At 38.9% G+C, this 27,126-nt stretch overlaps 1 protein-coding gene across 1 annotated transcript in view; it reads right to left on the bottom strand.

Moving 5' to 3' along the window:
* The window catches only part of TRIO (trio Rho guanine nucleotide exchange factor), a 251,538-nt gene that overhangs the window by 25,421 nt on the left and 198,991 nt on the right, over nucleotides 1-27,126 (bottom strand). Inside the window, 4 exon segments of the mRNA XM_050315905.1 lie at nucleotides 105-253; nucleotides 1,517-1,612; nucleotides 6,476-6,646; nucleotides 8,224-8,516. Of these exon segments, the coding sequence (XP_050171862.1) occupies nucleotides 105-253; nucleotides 1,517-1,612; nucleotides 6,476-6,646; nucleotides 8,224-8,516 (709 nt within the window).

Below are 27,126 nucleotides of genomic sequence, written 5' to 3'. Positions count from 1 at the left end.
TCTCCTCCCTTTCAGACTAACAGCTTCTGTTGCCAGTTCAAAACAGGTATTGTATAAAAAAAAAAAAAAAAAATTTAAAAAACGGAGTTAAAATGTGGTCTTACTGTCGTCTTTTTAAGGAGCTGGATTTCCTTTCTTCCATCTCATCAATGGGTGACGAGGAGGATAGAAGGGAGTTATCTGAAGGGTTAAAGGATGGACTGCTGCTGTCACCTTGATCTACCAACAAGGAACTTGGACGGTCCTCCAGAGCCTGAGAAGGTGTTCAAGACAGTCAGCAACAATGATTTATTTCTCCTTTATTCACAAGACACATTACAAGACTGTATAAAGCAATCTATGGGAGATCAATTACTGTTATGTATCATCTCGGCAAAGCAGATCTCAAGCCTCCAGGAAACCAGTCAACACTGTGGGTTTTCCACGATAACAGCCTTACAGAAGCACATTTGGGATATGACAGTCTTTCCTTCACAGGAAAGAAAGGAGTTGAGTTGGTTTAAGCAGCAATGGCTAAAAGTCCAACTATCCTGCTCAGGATGTAAGTATTTTTATGGTGGAAGCTACACAGATGTGCACTCATTGCCAAGGATTAAATTATGTTTGTCATATGAGTTCTGGCATATACAAGTTACTTCCAACAATAAATAAAACATCTTCAAAGGAGATTCTTTCGATGTTCCTTAACATTTTTTAACACAACAAAGTAGCATTCTTTGTCAGATGTTTTGTTTATCTTATTAATTAGCCAAAATAGTGATTCAGTAAAGAAAATAATGACTTCTACACCATCAATGTTGCTTTTGAGCTTCATGACAGTTCAGACCTTAGGAAAGAGCCCCTGTATCCCATGCCAGATATACCATCTCCTTTGCATGGACTGCACAGGCTTCTGTTTGTACAGAAGATGGAGAAGCAATGGGAGAAATAATATGAACATCTTCTATAAAGTATTTATTGGATTCTTTTAATTCAGGCCCATAATCTTGGATCGAGTTACAGTTAAATATCACATTTTCCTTGCATGTGATACATTCTTTAATGCAAGACACATTTACTTCACCAGGGTGGGGTTCAGTTGTAATCTTTTTTTCTTTTCCCACAAAAAGTAAAAAAATCAATAATGGTATGACTGGCCCAAAAACCAGGGGAAGCTGACCCTTGGCTAAAATTATGAAATGAGAACAACTCCATCAGGGACTATACGCATGTATCATTAGGTTAGATACACTGCTGGGCAGCCTGAAAGACACATGGACTACCAAACTTTCCATTTACAAAAGACTGTGTTGAATTTTCCCATAGATTACTTCTTATTCATCGTGGTGGTGCAAGAGAAGTAAAAAGCACTACAGAGTGTTTACAAAATGACCTGTACATCACCCCAGAAAGGGATTTTTGAAACAGGCATCCAGTTTTAAAAGTCAGTGGAAAGAATGTAGCTTTTCTTTGAATAGCAAGTTGGGACTTGAAGATACAACTTCCTTAGACACATGCATCTGCTAGTCAGCCTCACCATTTTACTTTTGACGAGCTCCTCAATCGCACTGACTAGTTCTGCAGCACTGGGTGTCTCGGAGCTTGTCGGCCGCACCAATAATCGAGAAGATGTCTGTGCAATGACACAAAGGAAGGAAAATCCCACAGTTAGCCTGGTACTTGCTCAAGGATCAAGAGACTTCCTTCACATCTCTGTCAGACAAAGGCACCTGACAGTAACTGTCAGTATAATATAACACTAAGAATCATCCCTTCCAACAAGTAAACCCCATAGAAGTTAAATAAAAATTCCTGTTCCTACATGCCAATAGAAGTCAAGGAAATATCTTTCATCTTGCTGATGATAATTCCTGACAAATAGCTATAAAAACTGCCTGAGCTGACCCAATGAAAAACCAACAGTTTGTTAACTTATTTACTGCTGCTTAAACAAAGCAATAACTGTGGAACGGTAAGAGAAACCAAGACGACTTGAAGTAAATGAGAAAGCCTTTCTACATTAAGAGAAAATACACCAGTAACTCAGGGGCATTTACTTTTTTTCTAAAGGAGCTGGGGTATATTGCCCAGATTCAGACGGGAAGTTGAGCTCACCATTCCTTGTGCCATCCATTTTCCCCAATGGTATGTGTAGAGCACAGAAGATCTCTGGCCTCATAAGCTATAAAATGCCAGTTTATAGATACAACTGAAGGTAAAAGGTGTTCACAGTAAAGGATTCTGGGAGAAGGCCATAAAATTCAGCTTCAGTAATCTGCAAACAGGGGTTGTTTGCATATTACATTTATCATTTAGTGACTGGAAAGTGGAAACAGGATGTAATATGAACCCTACTTCATATTACAAACAGCACAGTGAACATCATGTAGCACAGGGTAAGCTGTCCTGCAAACGTTTCCAACAAACCGGACAAAGAAATGGCACGTATAATGACTTCACACAAAAGGTTCTGTTCAAATCAAGCATGGGTGTAACAAGGCTCCCCATAAGTGAATTAAAAAAAAAAAAAAAAAAGAATAGACAGATTTTTAGGTAGTTTGCCTTGTATTTGCCTTATTTGGAAAGGAAAACAGGGGCTGGGTAAGCAAAGGAAATACAGATAACTTTAAACGGAAAGATATGGGAACTGAGCCAAAGCAGAGACAGAACACAAGTCAACGTAATGCTGCATCAGAGTTTACAAAAAGAGAAAACAAAAAGCAAAAATAATTAGTTTCATATTAACACAACTGATCTTGAAACTTTAATACTGTTTATCCAAAAATTAAATGCAAACAACTTGTAAACTGCCACCAAATGCAAATTCATGACGTGCGCAATGATTCCACTTAATGGAAGAATGTATACTGTGCAGATGAGTTCTTAGGGGAGAAAATGGTTGTGTTATTTAGTGGTATTAGACAAATCAGCATGGCCTAGCACATGATGTTTGCATGAACACCAAAAACTTTTCAATCCCACAGCTAGCCTGTCTTTTAGGCAATTACATGCCCCTGACATGTGAACATTGACCAGGTTTTCCAAAGCCATACGTGGGTTTTCACTTTGGATGTGGAGCTCAGCTTAGTCTTACAAAACACTGTCAGTACTGGACTCTAAATCTGGTCATGGTCCCTTCTCTCTTTTCGGGTATAAGAGGTGTGAGTGCTGGTAAAACTTCAGAACTGTTTAGTTTCCAGTTCATGTGGTTATAACACGTATTATTTTAAGAAGAGCGAGCTCCATACATGAAATCTGCCTGCAGACTGACCTGATGATGTACTATAGGAGCAAAGTACGCCCCTTGCCCAGAAACCAAGGAAGGGTGGAGGGAGCAACTGAGCTCACACAGGCTAGGGCCCATAGCAGGCTGGGAAAGGAAGGAGAAACCCAGCAAGCAGGGATTTTCCAGCACTGAGTGTAGACAAGAAGCCCTGGAGAGGAAGAAATGCTTGCAGGGAGGCACAGACAAAAGCCAAGTTTCTGAGGTCACTGAAAGGAGGAGACATTCCTTGGGATCCAGAGGAGATGAGCAACCCAAAAAACCACTCAGCATGGCAGGAATGTGAAGGAGGACTCCACCCAGAAGGCAGACAACTGGGAATTTGTTTGCAAGCCTTTCATTAATCAGGAACTCTATCAATAGAGTCAACCATCTTCTAGTGGGTAAAACTTTGCTCTGCCTTGTCACTTCTGCATTCCAATAAAGCATTTGTTTTAGGTACTAGAAGTTCGTGGTATGTGGACTTTAGGGAGGCACACACAACCTCCCAGGCTGCCCCATGAGGGGACTTTTTTGCCTCCCACCATGCAGGATGGATATTGCATAACAACAGCAAATTGCAGAAGAATAACTATTTACATACTTTGAAAAACTATGGTATAATATTAACATTACCAAATTTTAACTTCACAGAAGTCTTCTCTATAATACAGTTCAAGCTACTTTAAAAACCTTCCCAACATGTTTTTACTGCAGAGGGTGCATGTTAACTGCTTAAGAATTGGTGCTGGTTTTGTCTGGGGTAGAGTTAATTTTCTTCACAGTGGCTAGTATGCTATGGATTTGTGGTAAAAAAAGTGTATAGAGATGGGTTTTTTTATTGTTCAGCAGTGCTTACATAGAGCCAAGGTCTTTTCTGCTTTCTGTACTGCATTGCTGGTGAGGACACTGGAAGTGCATGGGAAATTGGAAGGAGACACAGCTAGGGGGGTGACCCAAACTGACCAAATGGATATTCCATACCATAGGACATCATTCTCAGGATATAAAGTGGGGGAAAGAAGGAGAAAGTGGGTGGGATGTTTGGAGTGATGGTGTTTGTCTTCCCAAGTCACTGTTACATGTGATGGGTCTCTGCTCTCCTGGGCATGGCTGAACACCTGCCTGCCCATGGGAAGCAGTGAATTAATTCCTTGTTTTACTTTGCTTGTGTGCATGGTTTTTGCCTTAACTCAATCCACAAGTTTTCTCCCTTTTACACATCCCATTCTTCTCCTGATCCCATTGGTAGGAGAGTGAGCAAGCAGCCTGGTGGCTGGTTGGGGTTAAACCACAACAGAAATGAAAGTAAAATTTACTGCAGATTGAAAGCTACTCAAAGCCTCTTACTTGACTGTGGTTAGGGTCTGACTTCACACTAGAAGTACAGAAGTGCAGCAGACACTAATTTACAAGCATATCCCCTCACATAACTGTTCTTGCTGTGTAAAGAACTATATAATCAAATTAATTTTTCTCTGGAGAACTTTTTTAAATTCTTGTGTATAATTTTTTTTTTCTGTCACTGAAGGGACAGACAAATATGGCAAGCCCATCAACAGGAACTTAAAACATATTTTCACCAACATTCTTTTCATCCTATTTCTAAATCTCAAACTGAGATTGTTATATTCTAGCAAGAAAACATTCTCTCAGGTCTAAAGGCTGGTCTGTTTTTTACCTTGTTTTGTTTCAGGAATATTTCTCCATATATTAACTCTCCAACTCATATGTTACATTTTTTCAATTCAGAAAACATGTAGGAATTAAAAACACATAGAGCATAAAAACAAGCCATTTTGATCCTACAAATGATATTTTCAGGGATGAGAGATTCCCACTGAAAGGAAGTCTTTTTAAAGGAATTAAAACCCCAAAAATAAGTAAGATCAACCAAAGTTATGAATAGCATCTGTACCACTGAGAACAGAGAGAAACCAGTCACAAAATTCATTAAAATATTCAGCACTGTAGATTGCAAAGGTTAAAAATTTTAAGGAGCAAAACGGGAAGAAAACAGCAATGTGCATATTTGCTGCACAAGTCCAGACTGTTTCCCTTATAAAACCCTCTATTTCCAGACTTGATACTTGTCCCCTAAATGTCTGATCCACGTTGAAAATAGAAATAAACCCTCTCAATGTAGGAACGTCATAACATCAAAGAAAAGTAGATCACACTTAAGGATGATTTCCTTCATGCAGTTACTATCTACATGCAAAATCTCATTACTGGTGCCAAATTTTTACCCTCAATTTTAATGTGCCTTTCTTTATAAAAATCAGCTGGATTATGCGCTGGTTTTGGCTGGGGTAGAGTTAAATTTCTTCACTGTAGCTGGTGTGGAGTTGTGTTTTGGATTTGTGCTGGAAACGGCGCTCAGGGATGTTTTAGCTATTGCTGAGCAGAGCTCACACAGCGCCAAGGCCTTTTCTGTTTCTCACCCCACCCCACCAGCGAGGAGAATGGCAGGGCACAGGGAGTTGGGAGGGGACATAGTCAGGACAGCTGACCTCAGCTGACCCAAGGGATATTCCATACCATACGTCATCTTTCTCAGCATATAAAACTGGTGGAAGAAGGAAGGGGGGGACGCGTTTGGAGCGATGGTATTTATCTCTTCAAGTCACCATTACATGTGATGGAGCCCTGCTTTCCTGGGGATGGCTGAACACCTGCCTGCCCACGGGAAGGGGTGAACAAATTCCTTGTTCTGCCTTGTTTGTGCATGCAGTTTTTCGCCTTTCCTATTAAACTGTCTTTATTTTGACCCATGAGTTTTCTCACTCTTCTGATTCTCTTCCCCATCCCATGGAGGGAGTGAGCAGTGGCTGTGTGGGGTTTAGTTGCTGGCTGGGGTTAAACCACGACAAGTAATACCCTTAGGTGGTAATTCCTTTCTCATAGGCATCCCCCTCCCCCCAAAAAAAGAATTCTAATCACTAAATATAGCATCAGTTAAACAGATGTAAATTGTTCTGTGAGCACACAAAGTAGCCCATTTTCACATTTAAAGGGATAGAACAAAAATTTCTACATTTCTGCTTTTAAGACAGAGAAGCATATAATTCACGCTCTTTTCACAGAACGCCCTTTTAATGTTGTCTAAAGTGGCATAGTGATTACTTCTGTCTTCCATAAAGCTGTATCATGTACAATTTGGAGACCTTCAAAAACAGAAGAAAGATTTGTGCAAATAAAGGTTATCTCAACATGTAAAGCCTTTCCTCCTACCTTGTCATCCTGGGAGTCGGGCTGGAGAAGACTGTGTTGCTGAATTGCCATTGGAGGAGGAAGTGGTACAGCATCTGCTCCCTCTTCACCTTCCTCCTCTCCACAGCTCTGCATGCCTGAAGAGGATGACTTGGAGAGAGTCCCACTGCTCAGCCCCTCATTTCGACCTCTCTGTAAAAAACATCAAGACATTCAAGCTCTGATATCTTCTCAACAGCATGAAGCTTGTCTCAAGTCTGTTCTGTAGTTTCAGCCCTCTCCCAAAAAGTCAAGAGGATCCTATAAACACAGTAGGATCCTCCTTAACAGAGGGGGAAAATGCAAATGCCAAAGACAGTTTTCAAACTTTGGTAAAAGTAGATGGATTGAGATACTAAGAACAAGACATTCAGCTCGAAATTTACTACAGGAAAGTGTTATCAAAGCCATGCTTTCTTTCCAATTTCAGTTCTGTAATGAGAAATCTGTATCTCTGAAATCTGTATCTTGCTATGTATCACAGGACCAAAAAAATACTATCACCACATGAAGTATTTTGTTAATTATCCTTTCTGTCCGCCTCAAGGAACTATGATTGCAAGTACCCAAAGCTCAATGTAACTGATTGTGCAGGATAATTCATCTATCTTTACAGGAAGACAGCATAGATGGTTATTGTTTTTTCCTGACATTAAGGTTTTCTCCCACTCACAGAATTGCAGAGTAACAGATACTTCCATAACGATGCTGCAAGCGCAGCACAGAGGGTCTCTTTCTACAGTCTGACAGCCAAGGACAGAGGCCAATATTCATTCCTAAACAACATCTCTTGACTCACCAAGCTGCCAAGTCTCTAGTCTCTTCTTTCCCTAGATTCACTGTATAATATCAGTAATGTTCCAAGTTTGTTGCAAAATATGTTGTGAGGAAGAGAAAACAATGCAATACATTAAAAATTGGGCATCTGCATGGTAAGTACCAAAACTGATAGTCAGAGTCAATCCTGGTAAAAGGGAATAAGTGCATAGCATGCATCTAGTTGTGCCCTTGGAAGCAGTAAGATGACATTTCATTTTAGCCTGAAATGTAGGTTGTGACAAAAAAGAATTTGGCTCTTGTCTGCACCTAACTGGAGGCTGGCTTTGTTCATACAGAGTTCCAGGCTTAGAAGGAGGGGCACATATTTGTGGGGCGAAGGGAATCCCTCAGTTGTTGGTGGCAAAATTTGGAACAGTTCACAGTTTCCCTCCCTCCAATGAAAACTGCCATGCATATTATTTGACTAATGGTAAACCTTTTAATTTGAAGGGCCAGTAATTTTTCTGGCTCTGACTCTTATTCAAGGTGTAAATACAGCTTTAAGCAGTCAAGCAGCTCTCCCGATATTTTCCCTGACCCATCAACAAGAAAAGGAAAGGAAGTACAAAATGACCCCATTACTCCCAGACCTTGAAACACCTTTACTCACAAAGCTGCTTTTCTAATTAGGATAAGAGAGCAAAGCCAAATAACAACTTTTTACTCTCCCATTTCTCTTTTTCTATTAGAGACCTTTCAGAGAGCTTCACTAAGATTCTCAGTGAAGAGGGCACAAACTGTCCCTTGCACAGTACTTATGCAGAGTACAGTAGTCAACAAGAATGAGCACGGGGCACATATCACTTTGTTCCACTGCTGGACAGTCAAATGAGGAAACCACCTTCACCTGACAACATCAGTTCTTTGAAAAATATAAAAACAAGTCTTGGGGAGCTGCCCTGAACACTTACCTCTTCAACAGTTTCATCTTGTGGGGTTGCTGCACTATCATCAGAGTCCTTCTGAGAGCCTGCATCGGCACTTTTACGAACCTCTCTACTCTTCTTATGCTTATGGGCCAGTTTTTTGACATGCCCGTCTGCTTTTCCACTGCTAAGGCGCCTCACAGGACTGGTAAGCCATTTCCTCAAAGTGTTGCCAGGGCGCTTGGGACCCGGGGAGCTCTGAGCACCAATCATGTGGGCCTGAAGAGATGTTACTGAAGCAGGAGGACTGGCATCATTGCTGGAGACTGAAAGGGAGTCTGGAAAAAGAACAAGGAGAGCGTTTTAAAGCTGAAACACAGGCAAGTAAGAAACAAGATAAATGGATGTATGTAATAACAGATATTGGATTGGATCTGTGGACAAATCAATCAGATTATTTGAAGGTAATCTGGCCTTTAATGACTCTACAACTATCGGCGTACATGCCGCATGTGGCTGGCCATATACAAGCTTGTAACAGTCAAGCTTCATTAAGTTGCTTCTGCCTCAATTATAATTCATACTTCCCACTGCTGATATTTATTTGATAGTGAATTATACTTTCCATATGTCATCTAACTTTATGGAAGGATATGCTCCTTTTATCTTTTAATGTTTACTGCTTTGAGCAGACTTGAAGGGTAACTATAATTGCCTAAGTAAATAATTTTTCAAAAACTAAATTCAATTACAAATGCTCCAGTTACTTCCATTATTTATTTATTTACCCTACCCTTGGGACAAAGGGAAGAAGAAACTAGAACAGAGTTAAATGTCTGTCTTTTTGTTAAATTTGGCTTTGTTTCATTTGCTTTTTAAAAAGGCGCAGAACAATGTTTAAAAGCCCACTTGCTGAAATCTCGGGATCAGCAGTAGTTCTCAGCATGACATGCTTGAAGTTCTGTAATGAAACAAAGGATACACTTTTCTCAAGCCACAGTTAAATGTGCATGAGGTCAAGAATACTTTCCCACCAAGGTTCCTGTCACTTGAACAGGACTGTATGCTTACAATGAACCTCCACTGGTTAGCTATTGTGAGACTAGATTTCTTTTTTCCCCATGCAGCACAATGCTTTTTCCCCAACAATTCTCTTTTCCTAAAAACATACTTTTTTGGGGGGAGCAGGGAGGGGAACATTCTTGTAACATCACTCCTATAAATATTATCTACCACAAGGGTATTAACAAGACTCTCCTAGGTTGTCAAATATGGCTTTTTTTTCCCCTGTGCATGCACTTTTGCAGACAGATAGTTTACAGAAGGATGACATAAATAATGTTTTGTTGAATGTTTCTACTGCTGAGAGTTAAACGCAGTGCTTGTATTCCTTTTGGAAGCTTGACACAAATGTTCAGGTCACCTCTTCTGGCAGCTTTTCCCTAAGAGGTGCACTGCCAGTCTGACCAGAGATACTTTGAATTTTGTAGAATAATATGGTCACACTGAGGTACCAATACACTTCATCATAAACACCCAAATACTTGGATCCATGCACAAGTATGTGAGTCTGTTTCGTTTCCCCAGAGCACTAAGCATAAATGATGGTTTTGAACAGAGATGGGGAAAGAGACATAAAACATGAATTTAAGAAGTTAGGACTTTTTATTTTTCCTGCACTATTCAAGCTGTTTCAAAAAGGGCACCCTTTCCTTGGAATCCCAAATTGTGTTCTATCACGCTGTTTTAAAAAATTTTTCTCTATTCCAATAAAACCCATGGCATGTCACCATTAAGATACACCAGTTCTCATGCCAAGAACATCTCCAGCTTATAGTATTATGAACACATACATAATAATTGCTGTTACCCACCACTTTTCATTGTTCCCATAAAGCAGAAGATAAACTTTATAAAGCATACTTTCAGTCTAACAAGCTAGCTGCTAACACTTTAAAATCAGGATTCATCTACAGAATTATCTTCTAGCCACAGCTGCAGCTGTTGTGCACACAGGTAAGGAGAGTTCCTATGATGTCATTAACCTGGTTTCAAGGCTTTAAGTAATGGGTACTACAAAGCTACACTAGTTGTCTTTGTCTCTAATCATGGATTAGCAGTGCTACAGAATTGCCATGTTATTTTCTTGTTGAAGTGGAAAACATAAGGAAGAAATTAATTATCTATAACAACGGTTTTCAACTTGCAACCTGAATATCCCTCAAGGCCCCTGGATTACTGCTAAAGGGTTATCAGCACATATGCAAGAAAAGCAAGCCTACTAGCCATCAGCATCCACATCATGACAGATTTTTTACTTCATTAAAAAAGAAAGTGGTCTGCTTATTAAAAAAATTCCAAATAAAACTTGCAACCATCTGCAAGCTCTCCACAGGAATCCAAACAATCTCCTATTAAACCTCTGTAAGAAGTTAGATTGACTGCTCTTTCACCAAACTTAACTTTACCTTTACTGTATCAGCAGGCATTTTAGTTGTTATCAGATGCCTTGTTTCAGAAATCACAGCAAACATCAGCTGATGGGTATTTAAATAAGTAGCCCTCTGCTAATCTGCTAGTGGAATACAGAAGATGAGAAAATAGTGCTGGTGTTCTTGTAAATAAGTTTCTTAAAGCACAAACTAAATGACTTGTTTTCTAGATTCCCAAGCTTGAAGATGTTATAATCATTCAGCCAAGTTTTTCTTTCATTTGTATATATTTTTCTGCTCAATGACGGTTCCTACAAGGTTCCTTCCACACAAATAAAATAAGAGAACATTCACTTGTTTATATAAGAAGAAAAAATTGAGCCTTTGCAGAAGTTCACCATATACTGTTTTGTATTTTTGTATCTGTTGCATTTCTTTCTGATTACTCCTTTCTAACCAAAAGGCAGCGTGGCAGTGCAGTAACTTATTGCATAAGATTTACTTTTATATAAACATTCCTATCTCTAAGCGTGTAACATGCCTGCAGTTAATAAACCCATTTTCTTTTTATAATTTGTGTGCTCCACCTTCTCAAATTCTCACACATCCCTTTGACAATCTACACTTACCAACTACCAAATTTCTTGTAAAACCAAGCAGTACAGGGCAGAGGCCCTGAAACTGTGGAAGACAAATATTTTAATCTGACTGTACTTTTGTGGTACCACTCCTACTCTTAACCCAAGTCAGCCAAGAGTTTGTGGGCAGGGGGAGGGAAGAGAGCATGAAATACGTACACTCCACTCAAGTCAAGAGGATCTAAGAGACAAAACAACATTAGCTAGACATGTTCTGCAGCACATACTTTAGCCATATCTTCCCACACAACATTGGTTTTCATTTGGTGTGCAGCATGTAACTGCTTCTTATCTTCTCTTCTGCATGATTTAATATGAAATACTTACTGAAGTATTATTAGGGCTTCAGGGAATCATAAAAGCAGACACAGTGTAAGCAGTACACTAAAATGATAGCACTGTTCCATTTTGCTCTTTAAAGCATGAAAGCTCCGGAGGAGAAGGAAAATCACAGAGGTTGAGGACCTCTGGAGATCATCTAGTCCATGCCCCCTGCTAAAGCAGGTTCACCCACATCAGAGTGTATGGGAGGTGCTCAAGTTCATACACTTCTGTACAGGCATTGACAGATCCAAGCATTAGGGTATATCAAATCCAACATAGGCATTTTCAAGAGCACTGAAAGACCTTTCACCTTCCCTATGAGAACAGCCACATGGGTGTGTCTTATTTCTCCCTGTCCCATTACTATATTCTACTGCTATCTATATAGGGATACAGTCTTGGTTTGATTGATTTCCATGTTTGGGATTGTTTACACTAAATTGGCTTTGTTTTCTTTATGGCTACATAGAAAATTGTTTTTCTAGGGTTGCTCAGGAACATTTTATCACTAAGACATGCTAAAAGGAAAAAAGGAGTATTCAGAATTAAACCAAGAACAACATGGAATTTGAAAACCAAAACAGATGGAATAATTTGGGGTATGCTAACCCCAACTGTGTTTCAATTACAGTAAACTTTCTAGAGAGCATCAGATTCCCGTTTAGAAAAAGATAAATGCAACAGATGGACATCTTGGAGAGAAGAAAAACCCAACACATATATAATGATCACACACAGTAACAGCAATTCAACAAGAAACCACTGAATTTAATAAAGTCACTACTTGATCAAGTAAAGAAATTTTGCAATTCAATAAAGTATTTTAAAAAACCTAATGGATGTGCTTTGTTTTATAATTCATAGCCTCAATAAGAAAAGAAGGCATTTTAACTGCTGTTTCTCGGAAAGTAAAAACCACATATGTTGCTCTGGTGGTGAGGTCAGAGAGTTCACTCAGAGTCCATAAATATATTTTTGAAGCTAAAGGTCAGGCAGCATGGGTTCTGACCCCCTCAAACTAGAAGATAAAGTTACCTGCAACCAACAGGAAAATTTTGAAACTGGAAGGGAAATGGGAATTCTCATTCTAGTCCCAGTTTTTTTAACACTAGAAACATGCACATCTGTGATTAATAAACTGTATTTTTCCCCTAAAAAATAAATCAGCCATGTTAAGCCAGTTGATGACTTGAAAGGCTCTGCTTCATATTAACTATTTCCATATTGCTGTTTTGCGAGTTTTAGTGCAGGGGCTACAAAAACCCTGACTCTTTTACCTGGGGAATCAAACCAAGTCTGTTTGATGCCTGCTCTGCACCTCAAAAACCAAAATGCTCCAAAATAAAAATTTTAAACATTTCATTGTCTCTGGACTGTGAAACAGAGGTGAGGTAAAGAGTGATAAATGAAGCAAAGCAAACTTAACAACCCCGACTGGCATGTCACATGCAAATCTTCCACTGCAAATCTGTTACCCACCATGAATTTTAGTGACCCCCCCCCCACCCAAAAAAAAGCCTAGATACTCCATCAAAAGCAATTAACCAGCTGATTTTGTGCATGTACATTATCAGTATTTGGGGACAAGAGCTGCTTGTTGGTCAAAACACAGAGACCAGGATCTACACTGATGCACTTGCAAGTTTAATATGCAAGGTGGAAATGGGTCAAGGTCAGTGATCTCCCAAACCCACATCTACCTGCAAACACACAGCGCCCCAATCTGAGCCAACCCAACATATCATCAAAGAAAGCAAAGGTAGTTTACAAGAATCTAATGACAAAAGCCCATAAAATCCCACCCACATATACAGTGATCACTTGTTATTAGATGAGATGGGGAAAGCTTGAAGAATCAACAGCGCAAGGATTATTTTAGTCATGGACACACACACGCAGTTTTTGCCTGGGAACGGTTTTTGATGTAAGAGGTTATCAATCTGCCATGTACAAGACCATTCAGAGAATTTTGTATGTGTCAGGAATTTTATTTCTCTCCTGCTGCGTATCCTCTTTAAAATATCCTCGCTGCCTATTTTTTGTAAACCACTACTGGAATAGACATCAAAAGGCATTAGATGTGTTTCAACTTTTAACAAGCCAACATATATAATCAGTAACCATTTAAAGACAATGCAGCTTAAGCATTATCAGGCTTGCAAGTGGGGCATTTCCACCATGCCCTTGGGAAGCAAGAATTTCATTTGCGAAATAAAGTAAGACAATTTTTATTAAACTAGTTTCTCAAAAAAAATTAAAAAAAAAATCACAAAATGAAGAAAGCTATTACTAAACACATGAAAGGAAATCCCTCAATCACATTTGTGTCTTCATCTCTGGTCAGGAAAACCTTTCCTGTCTTTTATTTCAAGTTACACACTATGCTGAAATAAAATTTTCTAATGTTTTCAGTGTGCGAGTAGACAAAGAGTTCAACTCCTTAGCATATCTTCCCTGATTAATGAGTTATCTGTGCTAATTTTGACTGATACAGACACTAGTCCACAGCATTTGGATTTACATGTATTCAATAATTAAGTCTTCCAAGTCATCAAAAGCTCATTACGTCAGTATCAGATAGACTGGAATTCTAAGCTTGAGGCTAGATACTCTTAAGCTTCTCTTAATGAGATAGTAAACTGCCCCACAAGCAATTAAAAAAAACCAACCCTCCCCCCAGTACAGACTGCCATCTTAATGAATTTCAAAGGTCTTTCTGATATTAAAGTCACTCAACAAACGTATTTGCAACTGTACCAGAGAAAGGAATAAAGAAAACTTTCAATTAAGAGCAAAATGGATACACTGTTCATCTAAGTCTAAAAATTAGGGGATATGCCTGAAAGGTTTAATACACTCGTGCTACTGATATTTTATCTCTTTTTTTTTTTTTTTTAAATCTCTTTACTTGCCTTCCTACCCCATAAACATAAAACTAAGCTTTTGTAAACCAAGGTTTTACATTTAGGCTTTTAAAAAGTCTCACATGCATTAGAGTGTACACAACTGCTATCTAGGAGCTAAACACCAAAAGAATTCAGATGGAAAAAATCCTCCTCTTAAAAAATGTTGGGACAGTTTTACATCCACACTTGTGTTTTTGTTTTTTTGTTTCTTTTTTCTTTTTTTTTTTTTTAGGCAGGAAGAAGACATGATATTGTGCCAGAAAAAAACTTTCCCAGGTTAACAGAAGCAGTTCTGTTTGTGCTCCCTGGAATTCAGACCACAGGGGTATAACATGCCCAATCTAAATCTTGTATACTAGCTACAAGCACAAGGGGAGAGTGGACTTTGAGAGGCATTTAATTCTTTGTCATTAACTGTTATTCTCTCCTGTTTCTGGAGTGTAATACATTTTGTGTCACAAGTAGGGAAGCATTAAGAGTTACTTACACTGCTGAAGTTTAGTTTCACCATTTGTGAAAACCACAAGCTTTTAAATAGATTAAATCTCAGCTTCCCTGTACACAGCTTATATTTTAACAGGCAATGTCTGGATTTCAACTCTACTCCTTTGGCCACCTGTTTGTTCAGATTTAAAGACAGCTACATCCATGTGCCTGGCAGGACATGCCCAGCATGGGTTTATGTAATTTAGCACTGTTTCTCAGTTAAGTTCTCACTCTATGTCAGTGCACTGAGCCATCCTCTCTACAGATCAAAGCAAGTGCCCTGATTATTTTAATATGATTATCTCCCACTGGAAGGGAGGGTGTATTTCTTCTAACCATTAACTGCACAGAGGCTTTGCGAGCTTTTGCATAAGAGCTAATGAACAGAAACCCATGTGCTAATTTTCAAGTATTCTCGTTTTTGCCCACAACCTCCAGTGAGTTCCCTTGGGCCAGCTAGGGCCATCAGCCAGTTACTTATCTCTTGTACTTCACCTGTGCCTCCTGTTACACGACATCATTTTACATCACTGTGAAGGAGCACATAAGATTATTTGCTCTGCACACCTACAATATGCAAAATTTTCAGTGACAGGTCTAAGTTACATACTAACTCCCCTTCACAGGAGCTGACACATACCATGTAATTCAGAACATTAGGGTGACACCCTTCCTTCAGTGGTGAAACTTCTTCAGTGCAAACAGCAAAAGAAAATTAGAGTAATACTGCTTTTCTATATTAGCAAACAGGTTTTCCAACAGCACCAATGTATTTTATTTTCCTTATTTTGCTTTAAATACAGTAGCTTTTAAGATCAATTTCTCACTGAGATGATTCACAAAGACTCAACTACATCACTCATTTCCAAAGCACGGATATTTTGGAGCTTTATGTGGAGACATGAATATTTAAAAAAAGCTTTTATATGCTTTTTTTATCTAGATGCGTAGCATCAGGTATATCCAACTACTTTAGGATGACCAACGTAGAAGATCAGAGGAAGGTATGGCCCAACTACTCTTCGAAGCCTCCAGATGAACGGATGTAGCAGAACCACTGCCAGGAACAACTTCCAGGCCCAGGGCTACTGCCTCCTCACTATGTTGAGCTGAGAAGAGCTATGTACAGCCTTTGGCTCCAGCCTGCTTCCCATCACTGCTGCTGCTCATGACTTTAAGATCTCAGCACAAGAAGCTCTTTGAGGGCATAAGACAGCTACTGAAGCAGTGGGAGCTGGCAGCACTAACTCCCTTCCAACTGCTCCACGGTACAGAACTCCCTGCCTTTGACAAAACCAAGCAGCTAGCTGGTAGGGAGAAGTGAAGTCTGAGCCAAAGAAGGAAAAGAGTGAAGGCAGAAGCTTTAGGCCTGGGCCTCGTAGGCAGTACTGGTGCTTAAAACACTGAACAGAGTTTTGATGACTGTTGACAAGCTATTGGCCTCGTGCATGCTATGTGCAACCTACTTCCCAAGAGCCAATGCTGCATGATGTCAGCCCCAGAGATGCGGCTCTGCTCTTCGTGGAGAGCTGTAAGTCACATCCTAGGAATGGGAACTGCTACTGACAAGATTCGTGATAACAGTTACAGATTTTAATTGGGGCAACTGCACAATTAATTTTGCTCATCTGTTATTGAGCTGTAGGGGTTTTATCATCTGCTACTTTAATTTTTGCTGCAAAGTAAATTTTCACTCAGAAACAGATAAAAATAAACTCCAGTCCTAGAAATACAGCTCTGAAGCAGCAGAGTAACTCCTCTGATATGCTTTGTGCATCAGTCCAGAAGAGGAAAATTATGAACAGATATGAAACAAAAATGTCCATATCAATACAGATAACAGAATGGCCACCCAAAAGGCAGGGGGAAAAGATGCATTCAGCAAGCCCTCAGCTCTACTGAAAGCAGAGAAAGCTGTGGAGGAAGGGAGGGAGAGAAGCAAGTCTGCAGAAACTGCATTAGGAAGAATCATGATCTCTGATGTTATTTAAAGCAACACATGCCATGCTTCCCTGTGCAAACGTTCAGCAACGCAGGGCATCCCAATGGAAGGAATTTATCCTACGCAGATTTTAAAACACTCTCCACCCCTTCAAGAAAAAGGTCGCATACTGCTAAGAAATTGCAAATACAAAAGTTGTGGCAAGTCTGATCTCAAAAGGAAGTAAGAGGGGGACACAGTTCTACTGCTGCACTGTTGAAATTGGGAATACATACATGGATACAGAGGAAATTAGCTTCCACCACTTATGTAATCAATATAAACAAGCTTCACAATTAGGAAGACAAAAACAATTTAGAGAATTTATAAATTTATAACAATTTATATAATGCTGAGCCAAAATTAATTTTTTTTCTTTTGTCTAGAAGTCTGAAAAAATTTAAGCAAGTATAACTTCTGCCATGTATTTATAAATGAGTGACCTCTAGGAGAAGATGAAAGCAGATGCTCTGTCTTTTCCAAATGCCTTAAAAAATTCCCACCCATAAGAAAACCTCCAAAAATTCTCAAGTAAAACTGAGAAAATATATGACAAGTCAATAAACATACTTTGATACTACTAATTGCTAAGTATATCTTCAAGTGTACTGGTAAAGTTTATAAATATAAAGAGATAGTACACAGTGTTAGTATTGAGTTACAGAAACAAATGATCCAAAAGAAATGACGACTTTATCAAATTTCATTAGTTTTAAACCCCCAAGTTATTAGACTACTTATACTAAAAAAATACTTGTTTCCTGTTCACTTACTGCAGTTACATGCTAACCTAAACACATATACTAATCCAACAGCAATTTTAACAGTCTTTGTTCCTTTTCCCCCATCCTCTTGATTCAAAGCAGAAGAGCTCATTAGAACAACTAGCAATTGTTTGGAGTCAGAGCTTTAGCAGCAGCTGTACAAACACATCAATCTCAAGTTAGGAACTCTGCCATAAGCTTAAGAATAATAATGTACTCATACTGTTTAGCTTTGGGGCTATTACAATAATTTTGGTCATTTTCTCCTTCCAAATGTTATACTGTTGTAGCCCTCCAAAATACATTGAAAAAGTAATTAAAAGAATTGGGAAGAAAGATGGGATGGCTGAAATATTGACAAAAATGGGTCATGTGAAATTCCTGTAGATAAAAAAAGATGTTGCCTCCTTACTCAATTAATTGATACTAGTTGTAGAAATGAACTGTACTAACATTACTTTGCACTGTAAAACATTGACCTGTTTGGTGCACGCATTATCTGGAGCATTACTGAGCAGAGTGAGGCCCTTGCAGCCACGTCACTGCTTTCAGCCTCCCCACTGCGTAACTAGATGACTGTAGGTGATGACAGACAACTTCCTCTGCGTGCAATCCCACCTCAATAACTACATTATCAAGAGCAGACTTAGATGACAGTGATTAGAAACCGAACTGGTCTGATATTTTTTGTCTTCAGATGGAAATGTAACCTGAGCAATGCAACAAGAGCACACGTGATTTTAATAAAGGTCAGTCACACTGGAAATACCAAGGGTTTTTTTAACCAAACTCACAGTCAAGGTTGACTAGCAGATTGAAAGTCATAATGCCAAACTGCTGCAGAGATGCCTTTCAGGATGAAGTATTTTAAGGGGTTAGGAAAGGGGCAGATACTCCTCCAAAAATTCATCAATCTTGACTAAAGACTGAGTTAAAAAGCGAAAGATAACTCCTTATTATAAACTGCTTGGTATAAACAAGTATTTTAAACTATAATAATTTTAAAACTGTAAGTTAATGGAAGATGTGACATTTTATCTCAGTGTGCAATTCAAATACACTGAATACTACAAACAGAATCATTGCCATGTTCGTTCAGTTGATTACAGTCTCTTCAGGAATAACATACTCACTGCTCAATTTTCTTTGGCATGATCAAGCCCACATCACGTACACACAAAACGCTACATTTTGCAGCTTTTTGTTGTAATTTTTCTGTTATTTGTTTCCTTCAACTGCTTCCACTAAAGCCTTAGGACAAAGGTGATGTTGTCAACTGCCTTGTCCACCCAGTCATCTTAATTCCAATTCCTCGAGTCATTCCCCACCTCCCATCCATCTAATATTCCCCAAATGGCCACAGGAAAACAATGCAACAGCATCATGTGAGAGATATCAAAAACTGGTTTGGAAGTAGGAAGCAAAAGAATTCTTATTACTTGCTTTAATTAGATATGAAGCAGAGGGAGGGAGGAAATCTGTGCCATTAATAATAATTTCTACACAACAATAATGACTGCTTTTTTAAGTTTTAGACTCAACTGTAAGCCTAAATTTAGGGACAAATAAGTTATCTGGAGGAAACAAGACAAGAAATTTAATTAGCTTCTATCAATTTTTCTACTAGAAAAAAACCCCATTTCTTCTTTTTGTCAAGTCCCCCGCACTTCCTACAATGCATCTAGACAGCTGATCTCTATGCTGCCCTCTTTCTAGGGCAAAACTACCCCACACAGTTTATATGTTGGGTAGTGTGGCTTTTTTTAACCACTCTTTCAAGGAGATTGACTGGAGGTGTTCAGTTCCATGTTCAAAGCAGGATGGAATATACTTTTATCACCTAAATTCTCATTACGTCCTCTAAAGGACAGAGAGTCAGCACAAGCCTAGATGAGTAAATTCAGTGAATTGTTACAGCTGCTTGTAGCTATGTTCAAAAGCAGATTATGAACATATAGTTCATTACTATTCTCGCAATGAGCACCTAGAGGAAACTTTCATTATGTAAGGTGACAGCCCATTCTTATGCTGCTGCTTCACTGAAGTAATTCCTTTAAAAGACAGTTGTAACAGAGCAAGACAGAAATTAAGTTGGAACAGTTCTGCTTTGCTCAGTTTAAGCCAATTCAGTACAGTCTTTTGACCATAACACAAAACTGTATATGCATCAGATGTTTAGATACAGGTATTCCCTGAGAGAGGTGACAAGAAGGTTAAGAGGCAGACACATTTCTGGTATGAAATCAAACTCCATGTTTCTTTTCAAAGTTTCATCAATATTTCTTCTGGTCTCTCTTTCTGGGAAGCCTTCTTGGTACTGACAACTCATTTTTCCATCATCTTTTGTAAGTTAAATCTAGAAATTCTTCACTAAGCTTTTTGAATATGTTTCAGTAGCAATACACAGGAATACAGTCATCTTAGCAAAATAAAAAAATGCTTATATATAAACATTTCTTTCTTATTATAGAAATGGAGTTACAAGTCCTTATTACATGAAGATTGTATTATAAACCTAACTACTTGTCTTCCAGAAAAGCATATATTTTCCTATCATATCTTTCAAAAAAATCCTCAAAACTCAGAACTGAATAGCTGGTTTGAGAAAGAGCTGGGGCTAAAAGACCACTTTAAAGTACTCCGTTTTCATGCAGTACTTATACAAGGTCAAAGCGGGAAGTGCTGCAGTGGAGGGAGCAGACTTCCGAGGATTAGAGGCAGAAGGCTGCCTGGGGCTAACTCCATACACATCTCTGATCCATACTCCTGCTCAGTTCTGGTTTATTTCACAGAGCAGGTAACCCACCCGGAGAGCTACAGAAATGGCCTTTTCAAGTAACTGAAAAGATATATCCAAATTAAAGAAGAAAAAAATTAGGAGTAGTTCAGATGAAAGTATGGGTAGCTGTGGATCTTTTCAGTTCACTCAGAGCAAAAATGTGTCTCAATTCTTCAGATTCGCAAGAAGAGATGGCAATTACAAAAGGACATCAGTATCTCTCTTGCATAAGCTCCTATACCTTATAATGTGGGGTTTGATTGTGGGTTTTTGTTTGTTTGTTTGCTGTTTTATTTGGGCTTTTCTGGGGAGGATGAGGTGGAAGGAGCGAATGGTGCAGCATTTTCTGTGGGATCAACTCCCTGGTCTGGCTGCCTGTATGATTGCTCGTGTTGGTGCACAAGAAGCAGCTGGATCATATGTGCAAGCACAGGGTAAATAAACTAGCAGTACCTGACATGCAGCTCAATTTTTACTAACTGTGAAACAGCACCTTCAGCTAAGTCTCTTGCAGGTCCTGCAGCCTAATAATTCGGAAAAGCCATGTTACAGGAACAAGTCAGTAAGGACAGAGAGGTCAGGAAAGAAGTTCTTTTGCATGTGTAGCTATATAGCTGATACATGAGCTCTGTTTCAGGAGGACTTTTGTTGCACGCTCTTTGTAGAGATGGAAAGGCACACACAGCATATACTTAACAGCTTCCATCTGTATTCTAAAAGAACAGACTTTCAAAGTGTAGTGGTGAATCTATGCCAAGAATTACACCAACCCATTAGTAATAACTGGACTCTCCCACTGCATCCTCTGAGTTCAGTCCTCAGAGATTCTTATCCTCTCTTGGACACCATTTGCTAACAATTACTTTACAGTAAAAGCATCCTGTTTCATGGATGAATTATTTCTGAGGCTTGATATATCATAAAATGTTATGAAAGGGGAAAAAGAAAGATAGTTAGATTCACATACATTCTTTTAAGCAATCTATTGCACATATAATGAATGTATTTCTTCAAAGCTAAATGAGAACTCCCTCTACTTTTACAACCACCTTTTGTCCTTCAAAACTCAACCCCCAGATGGTTAATAACTTCAGGATAAATTTGGGGTTTGTAGATTTATTCCCTGGATTTTATCCATGAGATTTGCCTCTCAAATTTCCCAAGTGAAATACAGACTCATACAATCCACGTAGGGACTGAAACACATACATCCTATTGTTTCTTCCAGCTCATAAAGTAACTGAAAAAATATGTTATTTTCAATATTCAGTTGAAACTACTCAACACTCTCTCCAGCCAGATAACCATAAACAACTTCAATATTTATCTTATCTCGCTTGTCTCACATGTAAAGCATTTTTAAGTTAGAGAAATGGGTGGAATTACCATGAGAATTGGTTTCCTCCTACCATCACCACTGCTTTCTCCAACTGATGTCAGACAAAGGCAAAAATACAATACTTATTTACTAGTTTCAGTAGTTACTTGCCAATTCATTCCTCAAAGACCCATTTTCTTTCTCCCTAAATCTGAACATGTTTTTCTTCCTCAGTGTTGATGAATAAGCAGAGTAAAAATTCAGATAATTTAATTAAAGCAGGAATACATAATTATTAATTTCACACATATTATAACATTTTAATGAAAAATAAACCAAACTTTTAATTCCTTAAAAAAAAATCTTTACATCTTCTATAAATAAAATCATGCACTAGAGTACATTCTGAATATTAAGCCTAAATCCCAAATCACCAGTTTTAAGTCTGCAGTGGCTAGTAATACTAAAGATATAATTTTTACTGCTTCCAGTTCAAGAGATGGCACAATTACAGTTATACTGGGGCATGCAAATAGGCTTTGTTCCTCTATTACGAAAGGCTATTGAGCCTCCGTATGACATGGTCTGTGTGCACGGACATCTGTTTTTAAGACAGAGAAAGGGAACAATGAAGAATGGTTTTGAAACCACGTATGCTTGCCAAACAAGACTTCATGTGTGTCTACGATCTTAATTTATGGTAATAATGGAAAGCATCTCACTGATTGGGATGGACTACACCCAGCACTTTATAAAACACGTTTTGTAAAAATTATTTGGAAGTAAAAAGCTAACCTCTGCAGTGCCAAGAGTTCAAAAATGAAGCAAAGGAGATACAGCGAAGACAGGAGAATGCAAAGCAACAGAAAGGGGAGAAGACTGTTGTTGTGCCATTAACAGACCTCCAGTTGATTAGGCAGTTACAGCTCTGGGTGAGGACTTGCTGTAAAATATTCTGCTGTGGAGCATTCTGCCTATCAATTACTATTTATAATTGACTTCTTTCACCCCCACCTCCCTGCAAGATACTCTGTACTTGTTAACTTCCAAAAACTGGAATAACTGCTGTTTAAGGAAGTGATTGTGCAGCACTGAGGGCTACAGAGCAGCCTTCTGAGAACACAGCTCTATTGCTGGGACCAGAGATGACAGCCTGCTAACATTAACTCCCACTGGCTGGTACTCCGAAGCCCCGTTACCTTTCAAGGATCTACTGAGAGATACTACCATCCCACTGACATGAGACCCTACCTTCAGATGTCTCTGATAAGATTACTTTCCCTTGCATCCTTGATTTTGTGTTTGCAAGCCTTCCACCATCCTCCCTCTCCTCTCGGTCCATCCATAACAGCAGTTTGGATACTATCAAGTAACACTGATTATAACTTGCCTTTTGCTATTTATTTTTAGTATATGCACACAGTATACAGTAACAGGTATGTTAAGACTTCAATCTAGCTGCAAACAGCTGGATTATAAAAAGAAGGCATCCTGACAGGTGCTCCAGAAGCTGAAGGTTAGCACCATTTTGTCCTGCAGACATTTACGACTTATTAATGAGAATCATACAAACTTGTTTGTCAGCAACAGACCAAATGCCAAGCGAAGTACTGTTTCCAGTTAAATTTACATAGGAGGAATGGGAGAAGACCCAACAAGAAATGAGTTTAACATGAACATCTTTACTCTCACACCTCTGTGCTCCTCCAGTCGAGACTGGAAGAGCACAGCTTTCCTCCATATCACATTTCAGAATCAATACTGCCTCTAAATAAATTTCACACAGACATATTTATTTCCCAACTGCCCTTTTTTTTCAAGCCCTATTTCCCCAAAAGCACTACTTCTCAATAACAATTTAACAGAAGTGATACATATTAAATAATCTATGATTTCTTTGGTTTAGCAGTAACATCTTAAGAAAATTTCTGCTAAGCTCTTAAAATGCTACTATTAATAATGTTTCACAGAGCAAGCATTACCATTTCTCATTTCCCTAGTTCAACTAAAAAAACCCCATAAAGTGGCACATGCATTTTACAAGCTTTTTCTGAAAGAGCTTACTGTACAGCATCTCAGCAGTTTACAGAGCAGATTCATTCCATAACTGCTCCCTTTCCCATACAGGTCCTTTCTGTAGTACTCTGCATTTTTTGACTGGGGTCAGAGAGAGGGGAGAGCAGAGGAAGAGACAGGAGAAAGAAAAAGCATCCTACTAAACGCCTATGATTTGAAAACATCCCCAAACTGCCAACCAACCCGCCTCCCCCTGCCCATTACATCTCTATAGCGCGTATTTGTACCTAAGTCCAGGATCCAGTATTTACAGCCACTCGGCTGCCCGTTGCCACAGCAGGTAGGATTTACTGAGTGAAGCGATCCCAGAGTGTCAATCTGTTTAATCCTGTTCGGCATGGTGGGGAGTCAGCTGCTCCGATAGCCGCAGCTTACAACCAACCTACTCGTCTGCACCCCAGGGATGGGTCACAGCTTCTCCTGAAGACGTTCACCCAGATAACGCTGCAAGCAACGCCATCAGAATGAGGAAGTTGCTGTTATCTTCTCAGTCTGGTTTAGACCCCTGCCTGCCGTCAGAGCAGCTCCTCTCTTCCAGGGATGCTCTCCTCTGACTCACTGAACACAGTTCCAGTCTTTAAATTCACATGTGGGAATAGCCAGATGCAGTAGATTACACTCTACCGTAACTACCCTAATTGAGGCTCAGGATGATCTTAAAAAATGCAGCAAACCAGCAATTTTCCATCTCAGCCTTCAGAAAAGATGCTGTCTAGTACCCCAACAAAGCTCTATAGTAACCACAATGTACAAAACCAACCTCTAACACCTCTTTTTATTTTACACTGTGTACTTTTTCATGCTTTAGCTAAAGCCATAAATACAAAAAAGATGGACATTTTCTGGTCAGCTAAACCATACAGTGCTTTCCGTGGAACTTCCCTTTTCCTTGAGAAACAACATCTTCTCTTGAGCCTTGTTTGTGATAGATAACTAACTAACTAAATAAACCAAAGCCCACAATACTAGAAAACTCACAGCTTTTGGTAAACTAATTCAAGATCTTGCCCTGGTTTAAGCTGCACTTCAGATCTCTTTCACCTCTAAGCTCATTTTCTGCAAGATATATTTCTAGTTCATCAAGCTGTCTTCCTGTTCAGTAAGCTGAAACTGCATGCATTTTATTTTTTATCTACGCATTCTTCACCTAGCATGCCACAAAAGCATTTGTCTATAAATATTCATTCATGGTTTTGATTTTTTTTTTAGCTATACAAATCCAGAAAAGATGTTTGGTTTCTTCCTCTGAACACATCATCAGATAATTTTAAAGGACATACAAAAAGCTACATTCACCAGATAAACAGCCAAAGCAAGAACTAAGTTTCTGTAAGAACAAAAATTAAATGCTTTAATTATATTGTTATGAAAAAAGAGCCCTAAAAAGAGATTGAACAAACAATACTATACAATACACAAACATGTAGAGAGTAAGAAGAAAATAAAGCAACGAGGGGGCTGCCAATGATAACAGCACTAACAAATGCATGTATAGTAAGAATAAATAGGAATTTTATGCAGAACTCTGAGTGTATTTTACTCCCAAAGTCAAAGAAAGCTTATCATTAGCACGTAACACAAGTTGTTACACACACCTTATCCTGTTTGCACTACTGAAGAGTTGTGGTCACCCTTCACCTAAGAATAATGTTTTGCTTTCTAAGGAAAAGCCAATCTAAATTCTGAACCAGTTTCTCTTTCACAGCCTCCTGCACCGAAACCATTAATTCTGATTCTTGATCAATTTTCTTCTGACCCCAAACAACTTTCAAATGACACTGAATTCCTAAGGGGTGGGGGGCGTTGGGAAGGGGTAGGAAGGGGGTGGGCAAGGCATAGCAAGAAAAAACCTCTCTTTCTTCAGGATAAGTGATCTTTATAGTTTACCACCTAAAGTGAGACTTCCACTATGGCTAGTTTACTCTTCATGAAATCGTAGAACATCTGAAAATGGTTCTAATTTCTAGACTAGTAAGAAAAAAAAAAAAAAAGGAACCATTCCTTTCTTCTACTCCACAACCATTCCCATGCACATCGAGCATACTAAAGAATATCCAGCAGTTCTTATTGTAGTAAAACTTTCACACCTTTAACTAAGATTTAGACAAAGTTAGAGAGGTTATCGATACAGCTTTGAAGTAGCGATTTCATATGTAAGAAAGCTTCTGACTAAAACACAGCAAAATTTATATATAATGCTGGTTTTAGGTTGGTTTTGTTTTGCTTTTTAACTGCACGTACCCTGCCCTTATAAAACCAGTAATATATGCAGGAAGATACTTTAAATTCTCAGGGAACCACATATTTGCAGCTTGCTATTGCAAAAAGTTCTTCAGTTCCTTCTAAAAGCACTTATTTTCAGGTTTTGCTTTGACTCCTTCTCTTCTCAGAGAAAAATCTGACAAGTAAATCAAGGAGGTGAGGGAGAGAGAATGACCACATGAACTGTCTCACAGAATTGTATTTCACAGGTTACATGGTTAAGAAGAAAATGTCATGGATATGGGGTTGCCTTTGATGGATAGAATTTTTATAAAATGCAATTGCTTCATAGCAACACTGGAGTGGAGACAAGAGACTCCACATGAATGTGGTGCAGAGCGACTGTGCACGTTAGGTAAGAATTTGACTAAAAACCAATCTAAATGCATATGCTGAAATAACAGTTACAACTTTCTTATGGTCCAAGGTAGACATCAGAATCGTAACTTCTCCTACTGAAGTACAACAAAAAGGTAGATGACCTCTATATCACAAACCCAACATTTCTTAATTTAACATGGAGGTACCATTATTCAGTACTACTGTCAACTCAGATCAGACTTTAACACTCAAAGATGTATCACAGTTTCTGAGACAGGGACCTGTATCAATATATGTAATTCTAAGCCCAAACAGGCAGCCTATTAATGTCTTTCCAGAGTTTACTTCAGACTCTACCACAAAGCTCTCTTTGTCCTTTAGCTCCATCCGGTTTTCTGTATTCCAGTGCCATATCCTGCATTAGCTACCCCTGACTGCTAGAAATCTCTTCCTGCAGCTCCTCGGATCAGCAATTTTTTGTAGGAACTCATCCTTGGTAATAAAAACCAGTCAGGTAATCTCAATTCTGCAGGCAAAAATACGTTTATATGGAGAACACCTTCAGGAAAAAACCACAGCTGGGTACAGAGCACAAGCTCAGCACAGAAGAGGTTGGATTGCATGGTGTATTGCACACAGTGAGCTTCCTCCACTTTATCTG

The sequence above is a fragment of the Myiozetetes cayanensis genome, unplaced genomic scaffold (assembly GCF_022539395.1).
Source record: "Myiozetetes cayanensis isolate MyiCay16 unplaced genomic scaffold, myiCay2020 scf1, whole genome shotgun sequence".
NCBI lineage: Eukaryota > Metazoa > Chordata > Aves > Passeriformes > Tyrannidae > Myiozetetes > Myiozetetes cayanensis.
This window is presented reverse-complemented; position numbering and strand designations above follow the sequence as displayed.